At 36.3% G+C, this 22,705-nt stretch overlaps 1 protein-coding gene across 6 annotated transcripts in view; it reads left to right on the forward strand.

The window, feature by feature from the left end:
- INF2 (inverted formin 2) overlaps window positions 1-22,705 on the forward strand; it is a 735,156-nt gene that overhangs the window by 444,585 nt on the left and 267,866 nt on the right. For all 6 annotated transcript variants that reach the window (XM_044074343.1, XM_044074344.1, XM_044074342.1 and 3 more), the window contains one exon: window positions 8,788-8,888. In XM_044074343.1, coding sequence (XP_043930278.1) covers window positions 8,788-8,888 — 101 coding nt within the window. The remainder of the gene's footprint in view (window positions 1-8,787; window positions 8,889-22,705) is intronic.

Here is a 22,705-nt window from a genome sequence, read left to right on the forward strand (position 1 = left end):
AGTAATCATTTAGCCCTGGGGGTATTCCTGTATCCAACCCTGGCTGCCAAGCAAGTTCTCTGACCTCACTTCTTGGCTCCAGAGACCCACCACAGGGTCAACTAGGATATCTTCCAAGATGGAAAAATAAATAAATAAATAATATATATATATGGATCCCTATCACGTGGTCGACAGGCCATATGATCGACTTTCATTTGGTCGACAGTTCATTTGGTCGACAAGCAGTTTTATGTGGGGGGCTTCGCCCCCACACCCTCCCTAACTATATATATCAACTCCAGGGTCGCACAACATTGGGGAGGGGGGCAAATCTGCCTGTCGACCAAATGAAAGTCGATCAAATGGCTTGTAGAAGCTTGTGTCTATAAAGACCATTACTCTCTTTATATTGTGTAACTTACTTTTTATGAAATTTCTCTTAGTTTTCACAACATAACAGGAAATACAGGTATTTGCATTCAGCCAGCACTGTGTGGAGATCTGTGTGTGCAGCATTTGTCATTCATATTGTGTAACATGAATGGATTTAAGTATCTTGTGATGATGACCCAGGTACACCAGCAAATGTACCAGTTACAGGACATCACAGGACAAAACACATTAGTAGGATTATACAAAAAAGCTTGCCTGGAAGCCTCATGGTATACCATATTATGAAATGAAGACTGTTGCAGGGTATGGAGAAGTCTTGTGTCTCTTGACTGGCTTGCTGCTGCCTTGACCATCAACGATACAAGTCATTTAGGTATTAAAATAATGAACAATTGAATAAATATCTGGATTTATTCTCCATGCCTATGTTAACTTAGTGTTAGAAATATCCATGTAATAAAAGCATAGAAATATGTAGTTAGGCTTACCCTACACATGCATCAAGTGTTTTTAGATAATGGGCAAACTGTACATCACCACTCTGATTAGAGAACTTGCGTTCTCCAGCAGGGTGTTAATGTATAGGTAATGCCAAATGAAAAGCAAGTCCTCGTCTTCACTGCACCGGGTGCCAAGATCGGAGAGAAAAATAAGCAAACAGCCACCATTTTTATGCCTTTAAACATGGTTTTGCTGTTTAGTAATCATAAAATTAAAAGAAAGAAAAAAGTAAATAGAAGAAGAAGAAATGTGCATATGTGTGAGTGTCAGTGAGAGAGAGAAAGAAGTGTGTTTGTGCTTGAGAGAGACAGAGGAGAGAGAGAGAGACGGAACATACCAAGTAGGATAGGGAATAACAATACATTTATGCAACATGCAGTTTGTCAACATCTTTAGATATCAGTTTGCAAGCCTTAAAGAATAAGAAATGTGAAACTCTGTCTGTCATTATTGACTGACCTTAATCCTCCAAACAAGCTGCAAAATCAAGGACATATAAGAGGCATGTGGTGGGGGGGTTGCAACAAATAAGCTGTATCTGCTGGGTTTGTGTGTGTGTGTGTGTGTGTGTGTGTGTGTGTGTGTGTGTGTGTGTATGTAAGAGAGAAGGAGACACACCAAAAGTGGTATAGGGAATAACAATGCATTTCTGCAGTGTGCAGTCTGTCAACATCCATTCTTTAAAAAAATATGAAACCCCTGCCTGAAATTGACTGGCCTTAATCATTTGTGATATGTCATAGGGAGAGTTGCAACAGAGGGGCTTTAGCTGCTGATCATGTATGTGCTTTTTGTTCTGTTTGTATGCTTCTATGTATGTATATATTTATGAGTCTGTGCATGTGTGTACTTGCATAACTTTTATTTCGGATGTAAAATACTTCCATCTAACAGCAATATGCTACGACAATTTTGGAATATTAGGCAAACAAACTATTTCACATCAAAAATATATTGAAAAAAGTATTCATTAATAAAAAAAAACTGCAAGTATATTAATGCACTCCACGGTGTGATCATGTCAGGCCTCACAACACCCAAGGGCGTATGTTAACTCCCTAGTAATGCCCACCCTGTGTGGTATTATTGGTTGCTTATTACAGTTTGAATAACCCATAAAATGTATCCATATCATTATGATGCATTATTTTCATTAGGGTATCTACGTACATGTATCTGTTACATCTACAAAATTTTTTTTTTATACTAAATGTTACCATCAATGCAGTACTCTATAGTTGTTGTAGCATGTTATCCATTGAGTGCAACATACAGACATTCAGTAAGGACAAACATACATTCAGTAAGTCCTTAGCAACAGCAAGCTGAAACTCTTTGCGTCTTTTGTATTAGGTCTGTTTCATGTCTCGTGCAGTTGCAACTCCTAATAGACGTAATTACTTCCTGACCGAAGTTCCTGTCTTGAAATATGAAGTGCCATCAAAACAGATGATTAAGTATATGCTGTAAAATTTAATTTCAACATAAACTTCTATCCTACATTAATACCTTAGTGGCTAAATGAAGGACTAGTGCAGCCTTTTAAAATGTGCACCAAAACTGTTCTGGTGACATCTGGCCTAATATACTGTCACTTTTGTGACTTGGATTCAGTTATTTTGGGTTATACATCACAGACAGAATTATATGATCTCCTAAATGACCTTGTATTGTCATGTCAACATATGTTCTAAAGAGTACCCAGTAGCTGTAATTAAATCAAAAGGTGCTTCCAACAAAGTATTAGTTTAAGGGTGTGCAGACTTATGCAACCAGCTTATTGTACGTTTTTTTATTTTTCATATTTTTTCCCCTAACAGATTTGTTTGTTTTTCAATTGAATTGTACAGGTTATAGGTCACATTAAAAGTGGGAAAAGTTTTAAAATGATTTATTGTGGTCTCATTGTTTTATATCACAAAAACCTGGTATTTTAACAGAGGTGTGTGCACTTTTTATATCGTGTGTGTGTGTGTGTGTGTGTGTGTGTGTGTGTGTGTGTGTGTGTGTGTGTGTGTGTGTGTGTGTGTGTGTGTATATATATATATATATAGATATATATATATATATATATATATATATATATATATATATTTATATATAGGTCCACTTCTAAATCTTGAAAGCTTATAATCCTGAAATTCAAAATACTGAGTCCAAAATCTTGAAAGTTCAAAATACTGAAAACTCAAAATACTAAATTTCATATTATCGAAGAACCAGAGTACACCAACTCTTACAATATTCTAGCACAACTACATAACAAAACATATTACTCTTCTCCAATTATAAGCAGGGAGGAAAGCCCCCCTGTGCAACCCCCACACACCCTGATAATTAAATATATCAACTCCAAGATCACACTCCACAGAAGATAATGGCAAACATACCATTACATGCTTCATGACTGCCTGTTGTAACCTTAGCCATGTTCCCTTTTAATTTGCTATACAACAACATAACTCATCTTACTGTAGTAAAGTGCAATCTCGGAGGTGATATATTTAAGTAGCAGGAGGTATGGGGGGGGTACAGGGTGGCTTGCCCCCCTGCTAATAGTTGGAGTAAACTAATATGCTTTGTCTTCTATTTGTTTCTCTATGTACTGCTAGTGGAGTATAGTAAGTGTTAGTATCCTGTAATTTTTTCAGTATTATGAAATTCAATATTTTGAGTTTTCTGTATTTTGAACTTTCAAGATTTTGGACTCAGTATTTTGAATTTCGAGATTATGAGCTTTTGAGATTTAGAAGAGGACCTATATATGTATATGCATATGTGTGTGTGTGTGTGTGTGTTCTTCCACATAGGGATGCAGAAAGGGGCTTGCCCCCACAAAAAAAAAAATGTTTCTAATGTTCGCTGAATATAGTTTTGGTGCATGGTGTTTGATCTGGTTGCATTCAACAAAACTTCCTTTGGCTAATCCATATGAATCCATTAAAATAATAGTCACTGTCTTCATGATGTGTGGAATAGGGACCTGCTTGCTGTGGACCATCATGAGGTTCTGTGTCCTGGGATCAGCTAGAGTCTATCCTTAAACATGGTTGGGCCTAGTTTTGGGGGAAGAGGTGGAGACAAAACCCTCTCCATACCTGCTTGGGTTGCAATTTTTGGGGTCCATTGTCAATCCATGGGAGGTGAACATGCTCAAGACAAGGAGAGGGCTGATGCCTGGCATGCACAAGGGGAGGAGAGCTGGGGAAAGATTAAACCTTTTGTTCTGTAGAGTGTGTAGCTTATGACCATCATCTTAGTCTGCTTCTGCACAGAGTGAGAAACTGGTTATAAACATTCCATCAAAGAAGAAAATGACCCGTGTAGTCTGTAGATGAATCTGTGTGTAACATAACAGATTAAAAAAAAAATAACAATTGTGCCTATATTTTTCATTGTAAATTTGTGGTCTGGCAGAAGTGTTCCACTAAAAATACTGGTAACCAGGATCCATCTCTCACATTAGAGCATTGTTCTGTTTGTGGTGGTAATGCTATTGAAAATATATGGCTTAGAATGTTTACTTCAGAAAAAAATACATATAACTAAATATGCTGAAGGTATGAAAAGCTTTCAGAAAGATAGTGAATGACAAAATATTGAAAGTATTAGAACATTGTGCTTAGTTGTTATACATTTGAAGAGCTTTATATCCTAAGTTGCTGTTTCACTGGCCTGGAATGAATGTACATATAAAAACATAAAAGGTCGTGAGCATTCAGAAGCCATGCAGCTGAAAAACTGGTATGTCCTTAAGTGGCCATTTGCATATGTCCCATGGGCCTCCACTATTTTATTTATTTATTTATTTCAGTTTGGTGACCGGGGAGGTCCACTGGGCTCGAGAGCCCATTTTCAGTGGAGGCCCGGGGAGAAAAGCTCCACAGTACAATGTTAAATCACATAATGAAAATACTAGGAAAATACAAAGAACAATTATTACAATCAAAATAGGTGGAAATTCTACAAAAACAGTTGGTATACAGTATGAATTAATTTAAAATTAAGCAACTAAGATGTTAAGAAGAATTGTCCAGGAGGACGACAGGCATAGAACATAAGGTTAGAAGAGGGGATGTTAGTTACATTAACAATGTATGACTGAGGCGCAAATTAGAGAGGCAAAAAGTTTAGCAAGGAGAGAAGGAGGAGGGGAGCTTGGGAGGTATAGAATGAAGAGTACAGTTACATTTTCTTCGAGTGTGCAGGTGGCAGTGGAGTTGTGTTTAGAAGGAGTGTAGGTTGTCACAGGTCCTCAGTGTAGAGGGCAGGGCATTCCATTTTTTAGCTAGGGTAAAGGAGATTAGAAGCTGACCATCTGGGCACTTTGGTTTGTGGATGGAAATAATGTTTGGGGAGAAGATCTGAGGGGGGTATAAGGTTGAAGAATATTTGATAGTGCGGGGCAGCTGCTAGGTTGAAATATTAGTTTGTGGACTGAGACAATTTGGAGGTGGTCTAGTTGATTAGGGAGTTCTAGCCAATTTAAAGTTTGAAGGGAGGTGCAGTGATGAGAGAGGGAATTTGCCCTGGTGGCGAATTTGGAGATTGTATTGTAGCATACTTCCAGTTTGGTGGATAGGGTGGAAGATAGATTTGTAAGCAGAGGAGCACCATATAGAAGAGATGAGAGGAGATAGGTAGTGGCCAAGGTATGTCTAGTAGACGGGAAGAGGAATTGATTGTTTCTGTATAGTAGGCCAAGTTTTATGTGGGTTTTCTTGATGTTAAGTTGGATGTGGGTATTGAATTTTAAGTGTTCAACAATGGTGACCCCTAGTAGTTTGGTAGAGGGAACGATGTCAATGATGGAGTTATTAAGGCTTGTAATTTGAAATGAGTTTTTTTCAGTGGGGGTGGATTTAGAGTGAGTGAATAGAAGAATCTTAGTTTTGTTAGCATTAAGTGAGAGGTGGTTTTGGTGCATCCATTTTTCAGTGGTTGAGAAGGCGGTTTGAGTTAGAGACTGGAGTTCTGTAAGGTTAGAGGCATAGCAGATCAAAGTTGAGTCGTCTGCGTATTGGACAATTTTGGTATTGGGAATAGCTTTGTGGAAATCAAGTACTAAGATGTTGAATAGCAGAGGGCCAAGTATGGACCCTTGGGGAACTCCTGTAGGGGTGGGAAGGAAGCTGGAGGAGGCTTGGCACCATTTCACAGCTTGGGACCTGTCTGAAAGGTAGCTGGAAAACCAGGTTAGAGTTCCACTACAGTAGGTTTAAGGTTTTACACAGTGTAGACTTTAGCTTGGCTGGATCTTTCTTGCAGTTTTTACTCAAACTTCCTGAAGGAGGCATGTGCCTATTACCAATGGTATTTACTATCATATTGCAGTATAGTACATTATTTACTGAATGTTCTACAATACTTAATTTACCTTTGCATCATTGTTACATTTCCCTGTGACATATGTGCAGACCACCATGTTGGTCTTCCTCTTTGTGAAATGCAGCTTCCATGCAGTCTTTCTTCACAACCAGTATGGAGGCACCTTTTACTGACATTCTCTTCATCTGCCCACCTGACATTTTGCATGTTCTCTCTAATATTGTTGTGTTAGCCCTTGCAAAATATAAAACAAGTAATCTCCGTGGTATCCCCGAAGTCTCAAAACAACCCACTAAACAAGTATAGTGGGTCCAAAAACAAAACAGTGTAAGAAACTTCTCTGTGTGGAAGATTTTCAGTCCATATATCTCTAGTTAATCACTGTATATTAATTGGATCAGACAGTAGTAGAAGTAATGAACTTAAATTCGTCTTAAGTCAAAAAAATACTAAAAAATATATAATTGTACAGAATTACTAAGTATTAGAAAGTAATCCAAGCAAGGCAAGGCAGTCTGTTTCCAGTCGAACATCCTGAAAAGGACTGAAGCACCTTCACTTAACCTCCCCAGTAGGAGAATGTTAAGAAATTCCACAGAGAATAACAAATGCAAAAATAGCTGCATCCTGACATGCACTTTGGATTATCACAGTATCAAAAATGTTATTTAAGAAAACTGGGACATTGTCACAGGCAACCCTTTTCTGATTAACATCATAGGTGAAGCCGCATCCTTTTTTATCGGAAGGCTAGGAACATTAGAAGTTTTGTTGAATTTAAACCTAGACCATATGAGAGAAACACTAAAAGATGTGAAACTAATTGTACATTTTGTATACAGCAAGGTGAGAGTTTTTATTGGCCTTGGTGCAGGAGGTGACTGTAACATTACAAAAGTAATTTACAGGGCACAGTGCAGTTAATGTGATTCATTCTATGTGGACAAGATTGTAAATGAACTCAAGCGTAGGATTTCATGTCATCTGTCAGAAATCCGCTCTGGATGTAAAAATAATGCACTAGCCAAACACCTTTCTCTTCATAAAAGACACACGGGTTTTAAGTTCCAGATCCTGGATCACATAGACATGGGTGATCTTGAAGGGGACATCCCAAATATTCTGGAGAAATATGAACTCATGGGGCAATTAAAGCTGAACTCTTTTAGGAAACCTGGACTAAACTAGTACTGTTCAATTAAAAGTGTACTGGAACTTAGAAAATTGCCACATTGTTTACATGACTAATTTTATTTTATTTTATTTTATTCGATTCTACCAGTTGGTTTTAAATACTTTATTCAAAATGATGAGTAATAACAATACTATCTAATTAGACAATAATATTCTTATAGATAGATTTTTAGGGTTCTTGTACACAGAACTGAAGAAGTCTAGAAGGGCGAAAGCAATCTTTGTTAACAACAGGTTAGAAAATAGAATATGATTTTTACAATTAAGTTTTTACATGCAAAGTGTATATGTATATATTTTTATATATATATTTTTTTGATTGCCAAATGGACTAAGGTTGATATATTTCCAGTCATGTAGTATATTTTCTTGGATAAAATCACAGACTTAATAATCTACTTAATAATCTGGTTAAATAAGAGGTACCACATCATTATAAATTTTATTTAAAGTACATAAGGGTTGTATTATTATGACAGCTACTAAGTAGGGCAGGACCAGCTCGAATGTCACACTGATGGGGGAGAGGATGTGAATTTACCATGTGTACCAATAACACTTTGTTTTACCGCACAATAAACCACTCCTGCCTGATAAAAGTATATATATATATATATATATATATATATATATATATATATATATATATATATATATATATGTATATATTTAGAAAGCTTGTGAGGAAATTATTACTCTGTTTTTGTTTTACTTGGATTGCTTGTCTGTGTACTTAATAAAGGATTTTCGACTGGAAACAGACTGCCTGCCTTGCTTGGATTACTTTCGAATACTTAGTAATTCTGTACAGTTATATATTTTTTATTATTTTTTTTTTACTTGAGATGAATTTAAGTTTGTTACTTCTACTACTATTGTCTGATCTGATTAATATACAGTGATTAACTAGAGATATATGGACTGAAAATCTTCCACACAGAGAAGTTTCTTACACTGTTTTGCCTTTGAAAAATATAAATGGTTTTCCTGAGGTATGTATGCACAAAATTTATAAAATGTTAACTATTTTAAACAAATTCATCTAGTAGCAGTAAACATAAAACTTTTGCTAAAAACTTCTAAATGTGGATGTGGTAACAGTTGGTGCAGAATGCAGTTTTCTGTCTTATTTTGTTGCATTTTCATGTGGTACTTGTATAAAGAAATTAGAAAAAGAATATTCTGTTGCCTGTTGTCTGTGTTGTGTTTGAGGGGACATATATTACTTCACAGTGGATGCTACTCTGTTTTGGGTCTGGTATTTTTGTTTGCTTATAAAGTAACTTTGTCTGAAAGGGAAACGAGCATGAAGTATGTAGAAGTTTATATATTATGTATCATGTTTAATTAGAACATGAGTAATTCAAAATCACTTATTTTGCTTCATAGCTATCAGCTGAGGATTGAAAGTATGTTGCTATGTGAAGAAACAACAGTCCTCCTGGATATGTTGAAGCCAAAAGCAGAACTAATCTACAAAGCGTGTGAAAGTAAGTGATCTGGTCAAAATCTAAGGTATTTTTATTGGTGTACCTAGTTAAAAAAAAGAGAAAAAATGTTACTTAGATATTAAGTAAACTGGATTGGTTTAGAAATGGGTGGTATTTTGACTGTCTCACCAAATTATTCCATTTTTACAATGCAGTACTCCACAACCAAATCGCGTATTTTTGTTGTGGAGGAAAATGAATCACAGACCTGTGCCATTTCTGCTTAGCACATGGGTACATATACATTAGAAAAAATAAAACAAACCATAGTGGCACGCTTCTTTATTATTTCCATGCAGTATACATAAATGTTTTCCTTTTAACAATTGTCATTCACTAAGGCATTAAATAAATTGTTCAGTTTGTGCCCTGCCTTAAACCTCACTCTTGTCCGAATGTTGTTCTGCATGTATTGTTCTCACAAATTTAATTTATTTCTATGTAATTTGATCATTCCCTTTTCTAAAGGTCCCACCTCCAGTTACTTTATTTTCTTTACAGTGTTCAGGCTTCAACTGCAGTTGGTTTAGACTGTTTTCCATTTTCTAGTAGTTGCCTTTTTTTTTTTTTTTTTTTTTTTTGCAGCCAGTATAATTAAACTTAGCATTGCCTTACTGTATCTTGGCAATCCAAATCGTATATCCCTGTTCAGAAGAATAATTTCCTTGGTTACAACTGTTTGTTCCTTCCTAATTAGGAGGGAATTTTTAAAATATGTCAACTCATCACATTCCTAAAAACACTGAACACTTTCTTTCCATCACACCTCCATTATTTACTGTCTACCTAAGGAAGAATCTTTCAACTTCTACTTTAGCTATAAAATTACCTTTGCAAACACTTGCATCCAAAAATCCTAAACTTTCTGGACTTAGTAAGTTGCTTTTCCATTTTATTTTCACAATATTTTCAAACATACTTTGATTCTTTTTTTTTTTTGTTACCTTGGACCTCATTGTTACTGGCCCCCAGTACTCAACATCCATGCCAGGACTACCAACTACTGTCCACCCCCCAGTCTTACTCTTTTTTGCTGGAGCTGGTTATAGATCACAGTAGCCATTGGTACTTCTCCTGGGGGGATTTCTTTTTTATACGATCTCATTTCTCTTTCCCTACCCACCACACTCGTTTACATCCAAGGGCAACTCGCCTCTTTGAACCATGCCCCTGTTAGGGAGCATATCAAGCAGTGTCCGCCCACCTGGGATTGGTGCGCCCATCCCTTACCTTCCACTCCATCAGTCGCCCAAGCCAATACTTAAACACAGGTCGGCTGGACTGTGATCATGGCTTTATTCTTGTACGCCATCGGAGCAGCTTTCTGTGATCGATTCTTATAGTTATTATGCAGTGTTATACATGTTGTACTAAGTATCCCTTTTCGACTTCTAATTTGTATGTAATGTTCTTAGGGGAACAACTGCATATGTACATTAAATTTTATATTTAAATTTATGCTTTCAGTATCACCACAACATAACAATCCCTAAATGTTTATCCTTAATAAAAAAAAAACCAAAAAAAAAACCCAGTAATCTCCGTGGTATCCCCGAAGTCTCAAAATCCACTAAACAAGTGTAGTGGGTCCAAAAACAAAACAGTGTAAGAAACTTCTCTGTGTGGAAGATTTTCAGCCCATATATCTCTAGTTAATCACTATATATTAATCAGATCAGACAAAAGTAGTAGAAGTAGCAAACCTAAACTCATCTTAAGTAAAAAAATAAATAAATAAATAATAATAATAAAAAATATATAATTGTACAGAGTTACTAAGTATTCGAAAGTAAGCCAAGCAAGGCAGGCCGTCTGTTTCCAGTCGAAAATCATTTATTAAGTACACAGACCTGCACTCTTGCATTTTGTGTGTGTGTGTGTGTGTGTGTGTGTGTGTGTGTCTATTACGTAAATAGAAATGTATTGTGTTTGTATGAGTGTGTGTTTGTGTGTGTAAGTTGTAAGCCTATAAAAACACAAGTTTATTACTCCAGAAAGAAATTAAAACAAACAAAAAAAAAAACACTTTGGCTCCATAACTTTATTTACAGTATTGCTCACAGTATCTTGCAAGCAAATTTTCAGTCCTCAGAAGTATCTCCCCCAGTTTTATATTTCATAGTCTGTCTCTCACAGCCCCTTTAACAACCAAGCTCTACGTAATAATCCATGACTGAAGGCCTCAAAAAGATTTTTGCTCCAGCTCAGCACCAAAGTGTTCTTTACCAGAGTAAGTCCATAAATAGCTAATGATCTCCATGACTCATGGATATTTGGCTAGGCTCCCATTTTACCCAACACTAAGCTATTGTTTGAGGATCCATGACTCATGGATCTTTGGTTAAACTCACACTTTTCCCCACATGAGCTGATGTTTGGGGATCCATGAATCGTGAATGTTTGGCTAAGCCCCCACTTTACCTGACACTGAGCTGTTTGAGGATCCATGACTTGTGGATGTTTGGCTAAGCTCACACTTTACCCCACACTGAGCTGAGGTTTGAGGATCCACGACTCGTGGATGTTTGGCTAAGCTCCCACTTTACCCCACACTGAGCTAAGGTTTGAGGATCCATGACTCATGGATGTACACTGAGCTGAGGTTTGACGATCCATGACTTGTGGATGTTTGGCTAAGCTCCCACTTTACTCCACACTGAGCTGAGGTTTGAGGATCCACGACTCGTGGATGTTTGGCTAAGCTCCCACTTTACCCCACACTGAGCTGAGGTTTGAGGATCCATGACTCATGGATGTTTGGCTAAGCTCCCACTTTACCCCACACTGAGCTGAGGTTTGAGGATCCATGACTTGTGGATGTTTGGCTAAACTCCCTGTTTACCCACACTGAGCTAATGTTTGAGGATTCATGATTTGTAGATGTTTGGCTAAGCTCCAACTTTACCCCACACTGAGCTGATGTTTGAGGATCCATGACTCGTGGATGTTTGGCTATGATCACTGTTTACCCCACACTGAGCTGAGGTTTGAGGATCCATGACTCGTAGATGTTTGGCTAAGCTCCCACTTTACCCCACACTGAGCTAAGGTTTGAGGATTCATGACTCATGGATGTATAGTTAAGCTCCCACTTTACCCCACACTGAGGTTTGAGAATCTATGACTCATGGATGTTTAGCTAAGCTCCCACTTTACCCCACACTGAGCTGAGGTTTGAGGATCCATGACTCATGGATGTTTGGCTAAGCTCCCACTTTACCCCACACTGAACTGAGGTTTGATGATCCATGACTCGTGAATGTTTGGCTAAGTTTCCACTTTTCCTGACACTGAGCTGATGTTTGAGGATTCATGACTCGTGGATGTTTGGCTAAGCTCCCACTTTACCCGACACTGAGCTGAGCTTTGAGAATACATGACTCGTGGATGTTTGGCTAAGCTCCCACTTTACCCCATGCTGAGCTGAGGTTTGAGGATCCATGATTCGTGGATGTTTGGCTAAGCTCCCACTGTACCCAACACTCAGCTGATGTTTGAGGATCCATGACTTGTGGATGTTTGGCTAATCTGGCACTTCGCCCCTCACTGAGCTGTGGTTTGAGGATCTGACATCCTCAGTTCCTGCTGTTGAGCTACAATCTTTTATGTTAGCAGTATTTGGCAGACATCTACACACTGCATTCAGTTTCCTCTTTAAAGTGTTGTCAGACATTCCCATGTACCAGTACTTTTGCATACCTTTAAAAGCACATCCCACAATTAGCTATATCCAACGTATTGCAAAACACATACACACACATTTTCTGAAACATCCACTTGCAGAAAATACATACTGAAAAAGTCAATCCCTGAAAGTTAATCACTGAAATCAAACACAAAAATGACCAAAACTACATCAGTCACAAAAGAAAATCTAACTAGAAAAAAAAAAAAAAAAAAAAAACCTATCAATACCACTTGTCCAAATTTGTCTGAACTGTGGTACGATCAGGGTAAGGGGTTTTCATAACTTACTGTGTAGGGTTAGGGTCCGGGTCAGAATTAGAGTTAGTACTCATGAGTAAAGTGATTAGTATGGTGAGGCAGGGGGAATCTAACCTACACTTCGTTGAGGCCTTCAAGTGGCTTATAATCAAATGTTTTACATTGCAGTTCATTTAATCATAGTTAATTGGATTGTGTGATCTACCAATGCACTTTCGGTATTTTTCCCCATTTTCCTCAGTTTATTCTGCCCATCGATTTGGTATTTGAGGTTATGAGGACCAGACCCACACAATTTGTGGGTGGTTCAGGGTGGGCTTTTTCTTTCTACTCATTTTGATCTTGTAAAATTTAAGCATAACTCATTCTACAGTATAAGTTGGGTCTGTATCAGAAAACCGAACATCCAAAACCGCGAACACCTAATGAGCGGCACATATACGCCGAACGTCAAAAAGAGCGAAAGACCTAAATGTTGAAAACCGTAATACCGAACGCACCTTAAACTACAACAATACCACATAGGTAAGTAAAACACACGCAAACAAACTTCATTAATCACACTTTTGCAGGGGGGCAAACCCCTCTGTGCCCCCCCCCCCCACTTATATATACCAACTCCGAGATCACACTACAGTGGGGGAAAGGATATATTTCCTCTTCCCCATGATCACCCTGCTGGCCACGGGAATTAGTTCGGCGTTCCGGTTTTCAATATTTAGGTCCTTCGCACTTTTCGTCCTTCGGCATATATGTGTCGCTCATTAGGTGTTCGCCATTTTGGATGGTCGAGCTTCTAATATAGACCGTAAAATTTTTGAGTATGTGACAGAATATAGAGACAGATTTTAAATAGTGGTATTTTTTTTTTTTTTTTTTTTTGGCTACTCGTGTTTCAATAGTAAAGTATGGGTTTATGTTAGGATATGTTGTTTTTTTATTTTTTAAATTATTTTATAACAAAATTTTTTTAATTAGTGTAAGTTAGAATTAGGTCTGTTTACCGATGGTTCCCTTTCCCAGCTTGGTAGTTGTGGTCATTGTATTTTATTTTTATTGTTTTATTTTAATGATTTGATTATTTCTAGGGGGTTGATTCATGTGAGCAGTGCATTTCTTTAGGTTTATGTATTTTGGGTGTATAGCCTATGAAATTACTTTTTTCTTACACGAACATAAATGGGAGGTAATAGTCCCTATGTTATGCTTCTTTGTGAATGTTAGTGTAACTTTGGGCTTAATGGTTGTTTTAGGTGGGTTGGAGGTTTTTTTTAGTTGTAGATATCTGTTTTGCATGTGCATTTTGTCAGTTTTATTACTTTTGTCTTTAGAAAGTAGTGTAAATATGGTGGGTTTGGGTCACATTTGGCAGGTTTGCTGACATTTCAAGGATAAAGAAACTGCAGTATGTCAATAAGTTTTTGATAATGCACAAAAACTGCAGATATAAAATGTATGTGCACATTGTACCTGATGCTTTTTTATCTTGCACTTTATGTAAGGTCTACTATGTATGCACACACATAAATAAATGCATAATTTATATACAAACCACATACATACATTTATAAAATTAGCACTGGAGATCAGCATGCTTTCATTCTACACAGATGAGGACTTCATCACCCAATATATAATAATGATAATAATAATAATAAAACACAACTGTAAATAAAATTTCAAATTGATCTTGTGAGTAACACTATCTAATAAATATATTCTTTATTAAAAGTAAGCAGTAGGAACCGATCACAATTTAGTTTAAGCTGTGAACACTGGGCCTATAATATTGGTTTAATGATAATTACATTTAAACTTAGATACACTTCAATGGCCAGTTTCAACTACCAGTATAGTTCCTAGCTGTTTAAGCTCAATTCATCACTCCCTCCTTTTTGAATTAGATGTCAGTCAATGTAAAACAAAAGTGAAAACCTATTTAAACTGCAAGCTCTCGCATTGTTGTAAAAGTTTAGGAATAATTTTAAAGTGATTTTTTTCTATCGGACTGTGGTGGTGCACCAGAGATTTCACAGTGTTCTTGGATCTAGAAAATAGGAATGGTTGGCCACATACCAGTATATAGCTAAAGGTTCCTTTAGATTTAATGGTAACCAATGATAGTTTCAAAAGAAAAATAATTGTGACTAAGTGCAAATTCTAGAAGTGAAATTACAAAGGAAGTCCGTGGACCTTCACCCAAAATTTTCATCACAGCTTCCAGACCCAATTTAGTGCTAATGTTCGTGTATAGGGATTTAACATCTACAGTAGCCCAGTATAGATCAGAATCCCATTTAAAGTTCTTAACCTTCTCACAATATTGATTTGTATTTACAATGTGAGAAGCAACATATTTCAAATGCTCCTTTAATATACTGTCCAAAAAAATCCCTACAAACTCCAGATAGCCCCCACAACCAGACACAATAGGGCGGCCTGGTGGATCTAATGCATTTTTATGTATTTTGGGCAAAGAATAAAAAACAGGGTCTTTGGGGTTAGCCACATACAAGCGTTTCACATCATTCCTGCTCTTGTGGTTTGTTCTACAATCTTTTATGTTAGCAGTATTTGGCAGACATCTACACACTGCATTCAGTTTCCTCTTTAAAGTGTTGTCAGACATTCCCATGTACCAGTACTTTTGCATACCTTTAAAAGCACATCCCACAATTAGCTATATCCAACGTATTGCAAAACACATACACACACATTTTCTGAAACATCCACTTGCAGAAAATACATACTGAAAAAGTCAGTCCCTGAAAGTTAATCACTGAAATCAAACACAAAAATGACCAAAACTACATCAGTCACAAAAGAAAATCTAACTAAACAAAAAAAAAAAAAAAAAAAAAATACCACTTGACTAAATTTGTCTGAACTGTGGTACGATCAGGGTAAGGGGTTTTCATAACTTACTGTGTAGGGTTAGGGTCCGGGTCAGAATTACAGTTAGTACTCATGAGTAAAGTGATTAGTATGGTGAGGCAGGGGGAATCTAACCTACACTTTGTTGAGGCCTTCAAGTGGCTTATAATCAAATGTTTTACATTGCAGTTCATTTAATCATAGTTAATTGGATTGTGTGATCTACCAATGCACTTTCGGTATTTTTCCCCATTTTCCTCAGTTTATTCTGCCCATCGATTTGGTATTTGAGATTATGAGGACCAGACCCACACAATTTGTGGGTGGTTCAGGGTGGGCTTATTTCTAAAGGTTTTTCTTTCTACTCATTTTGATCTTGTAAAATTTAAGCATAATTCATTCTACAGTATAAGTTGGGTTTGTATCAGAAAACCGAACATCCAAAACCGCAAACACCTAATGAGCGACACATATACGCCGAACGTCGAAAAGAGCGAAGGACCTAAATGTTGAAAACCGTAATACCGAACGCACCTTAAACTACAACAATGCCACACAGGTAAGTAAAACACACGCAAACAAACTTCATTAATCACACTTTTGCAGGGGGGCAAGCCCCTCTGTGCCCCACACCCCCCCCCACTTATATATACCAACTCCGAGATCACACTACAGTGGGGGAAAGGATATATTTCCTCTTCCCCATGATCACCCTGCTGGCCACGGGAATTAGTTCGGCGTTCCGGTTTTCAATATTTAGGTCCTTCGCACTTTTCGTCCTTCGGCATATATGTGTCGCTCATTAGGTGTCCGCCATTTTGGATGGTCGAGCTTCTAATATAGATCGTAAAATTTTTGAGTATGTGACAGAAGATAGAGACAGATTTTAAATAGTGGTATTTTTTTTTTTTTGGCTACTCGTGTTTCAATAGTAAAGTATGGGTTTATGTTAGGATATGTTGTTTTTTTAATTATTTTATAACAAAATTTTTTTAATTAGTGTAAGTTAGAATTAGGTCTGTTTACCGATGGTTCCCTTTCCCAGCTTGGTAGTTGTGGTCATTGTATTTTATTTTTATTGTTTTATTTTAATGATTTTGATTATTTCTAGGGGGTTGATTCATATGAGCAGTGCATTTCTTTAGGGTTATGTATTTTGGGTGTACAGCCTATGAAATTACTTTTTTCTTACACGAACATAAATGGGAGGTAATAGTCCCTATGTTATGCTTCTTTGTGAATGTTAGTGTAATTTTGGGCTTAATGGTTGTTTTAGGTAGGTTGGAGGTTTTTTTTTAGTTGTAGATATCTGTTTTGCATGTGCATTTTGTCAGTTTTATTACTTTTGTCTTTAGAAAGTAGTGTAAATATGGTGGGTTTGGGGAACATTTGGCAGGTTTGCTGACATTTCAAGGATAAAGAAACTGCAGTAGGTCCATAAGGTTTTGATAATGCACAAAAACTGCAGATATAAAATGTATGTGCACATTGTACCTGATGCTTTTTTATCTTGCACTTTATGTAAGGTCTACTATGTATGCACACACATAAATAAATGCATAATTTATATACAAACCACATACATACATTTATAAAATTAGCACTGGAGATCAGCATGCTTTCATTCTACACAGATGAGGACTTCATCACCCAATATATAATAATGATAATAATAATAATAATAAACACAACTGTAAATAAAATTTCATTGATCTTGTGATTAACACTATCTAATAAATATATTCTTTATTAAAAGTAAGCAGTAGGAACCGATCACAATTTAGTTTAAGCTGTGAACACTGGGCCTATAATATTGGTTTAATGATAATTACATTTAAACTTAGATACACTTCGATGGCCAGTTTCAACTACCAGTATAGTTCCTAGCTGTCTAAGCTCAATTCATTACTCCCTCCTTTTTGAATTAGATGTCAGTCTATGTAAAACAAAAGTGAAAACCTATTTAAACTGCAAGCTCTCGCATTGTTGTAAAAGTTTAGGAATAATTTTAAAGTGATTTTTTTTCTATCGGACTGTGGTGGTGCACCCGAGATTTCACAGTGTTCTTGGATCTAGAAAATAGGAATGGTTGGCCACATACCAGTATATAGCTAAAGGTTCCTTTAGATTTAATGGTAACCAATGATAGTTTAATGTATTCTCTTTTTCCAATAATATCTGTAAAATGTGTCATGTAACTAAAGAACCATCCCTGTCCTTTTACCACATTAGATAGTAAGGGATTAATATGAAGCCATTTCAAGTTACATTAGTGAACGTTCTAATCAAGCCAACATCATTATGAAATAATTTCTCATTCTTAGATATTTATTCACAGCCTTATTAACTTCAAGTGTTGAATCAGAGCCTTCATTATTAATAACAGGAGCATATTTAACTTGTCTGTTTACTTTAATCTTGAATTATGTGGTGTACTTTATTTAAGAGGTAACCTTCCCAAGTAAACATATGATTAAGTTCATTCAAACCTTCCTCAAAATCACTAATGAAATTCTAATGGGCTAGCTGTTTAACAGTGTTTACTTTATGCACTGGGATGATTGCTAGCTAGTATAATGTGACTTTCACTATAACAAGGTTTTTCCTGTATAGTCTCATCCAAAATTTGTTAACAGTAATTTTTTATGTACATCCACAACCATAACTGGGTAAAATTATATGGACTATAAAAAAGTCAACTTGCAGGTGCAATAATGTAATAAGTGAATGTCAGTAATAATTATTTTGCCTTGAAATTAAATTTAACACAATATGGGAAAAGAGGTTGTAGATGGATGGATGGATGGATGGATGGATGGATGGATGGATGGATTGTTCTTACATATTAGACACGCAGGTAGAGGTGTCTGCCCAACTAGCCATATATAGGTTAGCAAAGGTAGGGGCAATGTGTGCCACCTTTACTGCCCCTAGTGTTTGTTGAAACACTTTGTTCTGCAACATAAAAATAGTGTTTTTTCAAGATTAAGCTTAAACATTTTTTCTGCCAAGATTAAGTCATCACTTGGAATCCACTTATTCTTTTCTGTATACTGTATCACTTGGCTAGCCCTCTCATCCTGAGGGGGGGCGTGACTGTATATAGCAATTAAATATGAAAAGTTAAAAATACTAATTCAGGCCGAAACACTGCATTCGTATAACTATGATTCGTATGACACATGATTTAAATGCAGATAACTTTTTTGCACTACAAGGGCCCCTGCTGTAATAATATGGCAAATGTGGGATTATTCGGATACTAAACATTTTCTGTAAATAGGCTTGGATACCATATACAACTGGTAAGTACTTCATAATATTATCCCATTCATAAATCAATTCATATGGAGTTTGATTGAAATGACTACATGTTGTTCTAATGTGTATTAACTACTATAAATCTGCCATCATTGTTAAAATGGGCATCAAAAAACATATGCAATCCGGCCTAACCTCTATACCTCACCATCTAGAAGTGTCCTTCCTCTTTTCATACAAGACGTACCTTTCATACTAAAGTTATTTATACTTACAAGTACCTTCCAATAAAGCCCTTATTTCTTCCAACAAAGCCATTATTTCTTTCCAATAGCTTTTTTCAAACAAATCAGTTGTTTAATTCAGTACAGGAATATTTACACAGGTCTCTCAAATTCATTCATATGAGCACTGGCATTCGCTATACTGTTCATTAAAAAAATCAAACTGAGATTTATTTTTGTATAATTTCAAAGATTTTTTAAGTCTTCTCATTTACTTGGCAGTCATAATTTTTTTTTCCATTATGGAAAATTTGATGGTACTTGTACTGATGAATATACTAATCACCATGAATTCTTGAAGACACTGTTGTAAGAGGACTAAAGGAATCTCCATTACCTGGTCAATTAATTCTCCATTTGTCTTTATTGTTTTTAGTATTGTGTTTTGTTGTTTCTCATCTTCTGAACTTCTCTGTCTGTTACTTTTTCACTTTTTATTCTGACAAATGTGCCATTAAGAAACCCTTAATTTTTATTTTATTTCCATGGGTGTGTTTCTCGTTTTATTTTGTGTGTGTGTGTGTGTGTGTGTGTGTGTGTGTGTGTGTGTGTGTGTGTGTGTGTGTGTGTGTGTGTGTGTGTGTGTGTGTGTGTGTGTGTGTACTGAATTATCTAATGGGGGGGCTTCACTCCCTTGCATAAATATACTACAACCTCCACAAAAGGGCATTCAGCTCAAAATTATACACATGCAATTCGAGCTTTCAAATGTTTGACCAAAAGTGCACCTTCATTTTAAGACCAATCTTTGGGATCCGTTTATACTAATATGTATATGGATCCACTACAACTTTATCAAGTACATGTTGGTTAAAGCATATTGGTCAAATAAGAGACATTGTGTGCGTGTGTGTGTGTACACACACACACACACACACACACACACACACACACACACACACACACACACAAAATACATACCATGGAGAAATGTTCCAAGTCAACAGAAGGACAGTTTTGAAAAAACTCCATACAAAAACTTGAAGGATTACATAGTACAATGTCTGTACAGTATATTAGTAAATTCAGGTTTCATGGAAGTAGAAATCATTAGATATGAATTGTCAAGTGTTATGGAAGCAGTTTAGGAAATAAAATTTAAATTGAAAGATGTAGAAAAAAAGAGAGGAAAGAAGGGACAGAAAAACAAGGCAGACAGATCAAGTTTCTGTAGAGGAGTAAGTGATTCTACAGTAGTGAAGTAACAAATGTGTTTCTAATGCTAAAAATAAAGAACTTTGATAGAGCTGAATGAGGCCCCTTCCCATTTGTCAGAAAAGCAGAATGTTAAATTCTATATTAGTTAAATAAAATACATATTTAATGTAATGACCACATATATCATTGTTTAATTGTTTGTTTATGTAAACTCAGAAGCAAAATGGGGTAGCAAAGCAGTTATGACATGGCAAGCTACCAAAAGTATAATTCAGGTTTTGGAAAACTACAGTAAAAGATCAGACTTTGATAATAATGGCCTGACTCTGTGGCACAGAGTCCTTACTGCAACCTGGACACCCTAGTTTTGATTAATGGCCTCGTACTGAAGGAGCCGTGGAGGGAGGGAGAGAAATGAAGGGGCATGCTGCACTTTCTCTACAGGGGTTGTGGGAGGAATGCACACACACACACACACACACACACACACACACACACACACACACACACACACACACAATGAGGGTAAGATTTATTTGATAAAAAGTGGAGAAACCACTACTTGTACTTCAAGGGGAGGGTCAGTGACTTGAGATGAAGTGCCTCTTGAGGAAGTGAGGGGTTACCCTATGCTACAGCCCCTTCCACGTACTATCATTGGTACTTGGCAGGCTGCATGTGGGGGTTAGGATAGCATATATAAAAACTTGGAACCACCCCAGATAACTGTAATGATAGTCATGTAATAATGGCCGCTCCCATTCACCCTCCCCTGCAGTGATGGGTGCAGTGGACTAATATGCAGGATGGGCTAAAGATCAAAAGACAGTGGGAGGCAAAAAGAAAAAAACATAATAATGGCAGAAATGAACGCAAGAACAAGACCATATAATTTATTCTGATTATATTCAGAAGAGAAGAAAAATAAAGAAGACTAAAAATCTAATAGAGCTGATTTGGAGATGGTGAAGATTATCTAGAGACATGGTTGTAAGATGTATAATAGATCTTAAAAACAATTGATTTTTACAAACCACTCAAAAGCCTGTGACTGGTAAAAACTGAAATAACTGTTTTCCTTTAATATTATAAACAAAGATATAAAAATACAGTAGAAAGTGTGAATGAAAATAAATTTAAAACCGGAGAGGAAAACCAGGAACAACAAAAAAAAAATTAAAAATTAAAAAAAAAAGCAATAATGTTCCCACTCCAGATAGTAGAAACAGCCAGTTGGTTAATTAGGGATACAATAAGCGTATATAGTGATTTTGCAGAGCTAACATGTTTTAAAGAGTTATGTGCAAGTTTAGATAAAAAATTCAAGAATTTAAGATAAATCTGATTGAGAAGATGTGAACCGTGTATAAGTAGTGGTGTAATGAGGAATGTTAAGTAGTTATAAAAGATCGAATGAGAGAAAGGTGCTGTTTAACTACAAAAATATAAAAGATGATAAGAGAAGTGAATTCTTATTAAAATCTGACATAAATAAAAAAATCAATATATTGAAGTTGGGCAGAAAGAAATGTCAGCTGCTGTATTTACTAAAGGTAGCAAGAAATGGTGGAAATTAATTGCGAGGGAATCCAGACTTTACAGGAAGTATGTTAATAATTTGAGACTAGGTTATCAGCCCTAGTGGTTAGCAGGAATGAAGAGAACATTTGGTGAAGGATACTTTTATTCTGGAGGAAGCAGAAGGGAATTAGACAAATACAGTGAAAGTACAGTTGTTTAAATCTTATAGATGATGAAAAACAATAAAGGCCCCTGAGGCATGATCATATTTTAAATGAAGTTTGTAAAGTTGCTACATAAGAATAGGCCAAAATGTTATGCCTGCAGCTTAAGAAGTGTATTATTTCCTTGGTATTCTCAGATTCATGGAAGAAAGACATAATCATCCCAATATATAAGAAAACTATAATAAGCATTGATGAATTGTTCTTCTAGATGCTTCTTTTTAAAGATGGTTGTTTATGTATCATTTGCCACTGTGGCTCCAGCTTCAGAGTCACTTCACTACCCCATATCCCAAGTGTTTCTCTCCATCCAGTTGCTTCACTCTACAGAAAGTGAAACAAGCACATATACATTCTGCAGCAGCAGTAGTCAGACTTATCATATCACACTACCTAAAGAACTTGCACAGGTGAATTTCACCTGCAGATGGCCAAAGTTCTCAAGCAACAAATAAAATTAAATCTATGTAAGGCAATCTGCAAATAACTTAATTTGTTAAGCCTAGTGTCCATTGTTTTGTAGTGTTGAATCTGCTGGAAGGATAGCCCC

The sequence above is a fragment of the Protopterus annectens genome, chromosome 6.part0 (assembly GCF_019279795.1).
Source record: "Protopterus annectens isolate FY-2018-M chromosome 6.part0, PAN1.0, whole genome shotgun sequence".
Classification (NCBI taxonomy): Eukaryota; Metazoa; Chordata; order Ceratodontiformes; family Protopteridae; genus Protopterus; species Protopterus annectens.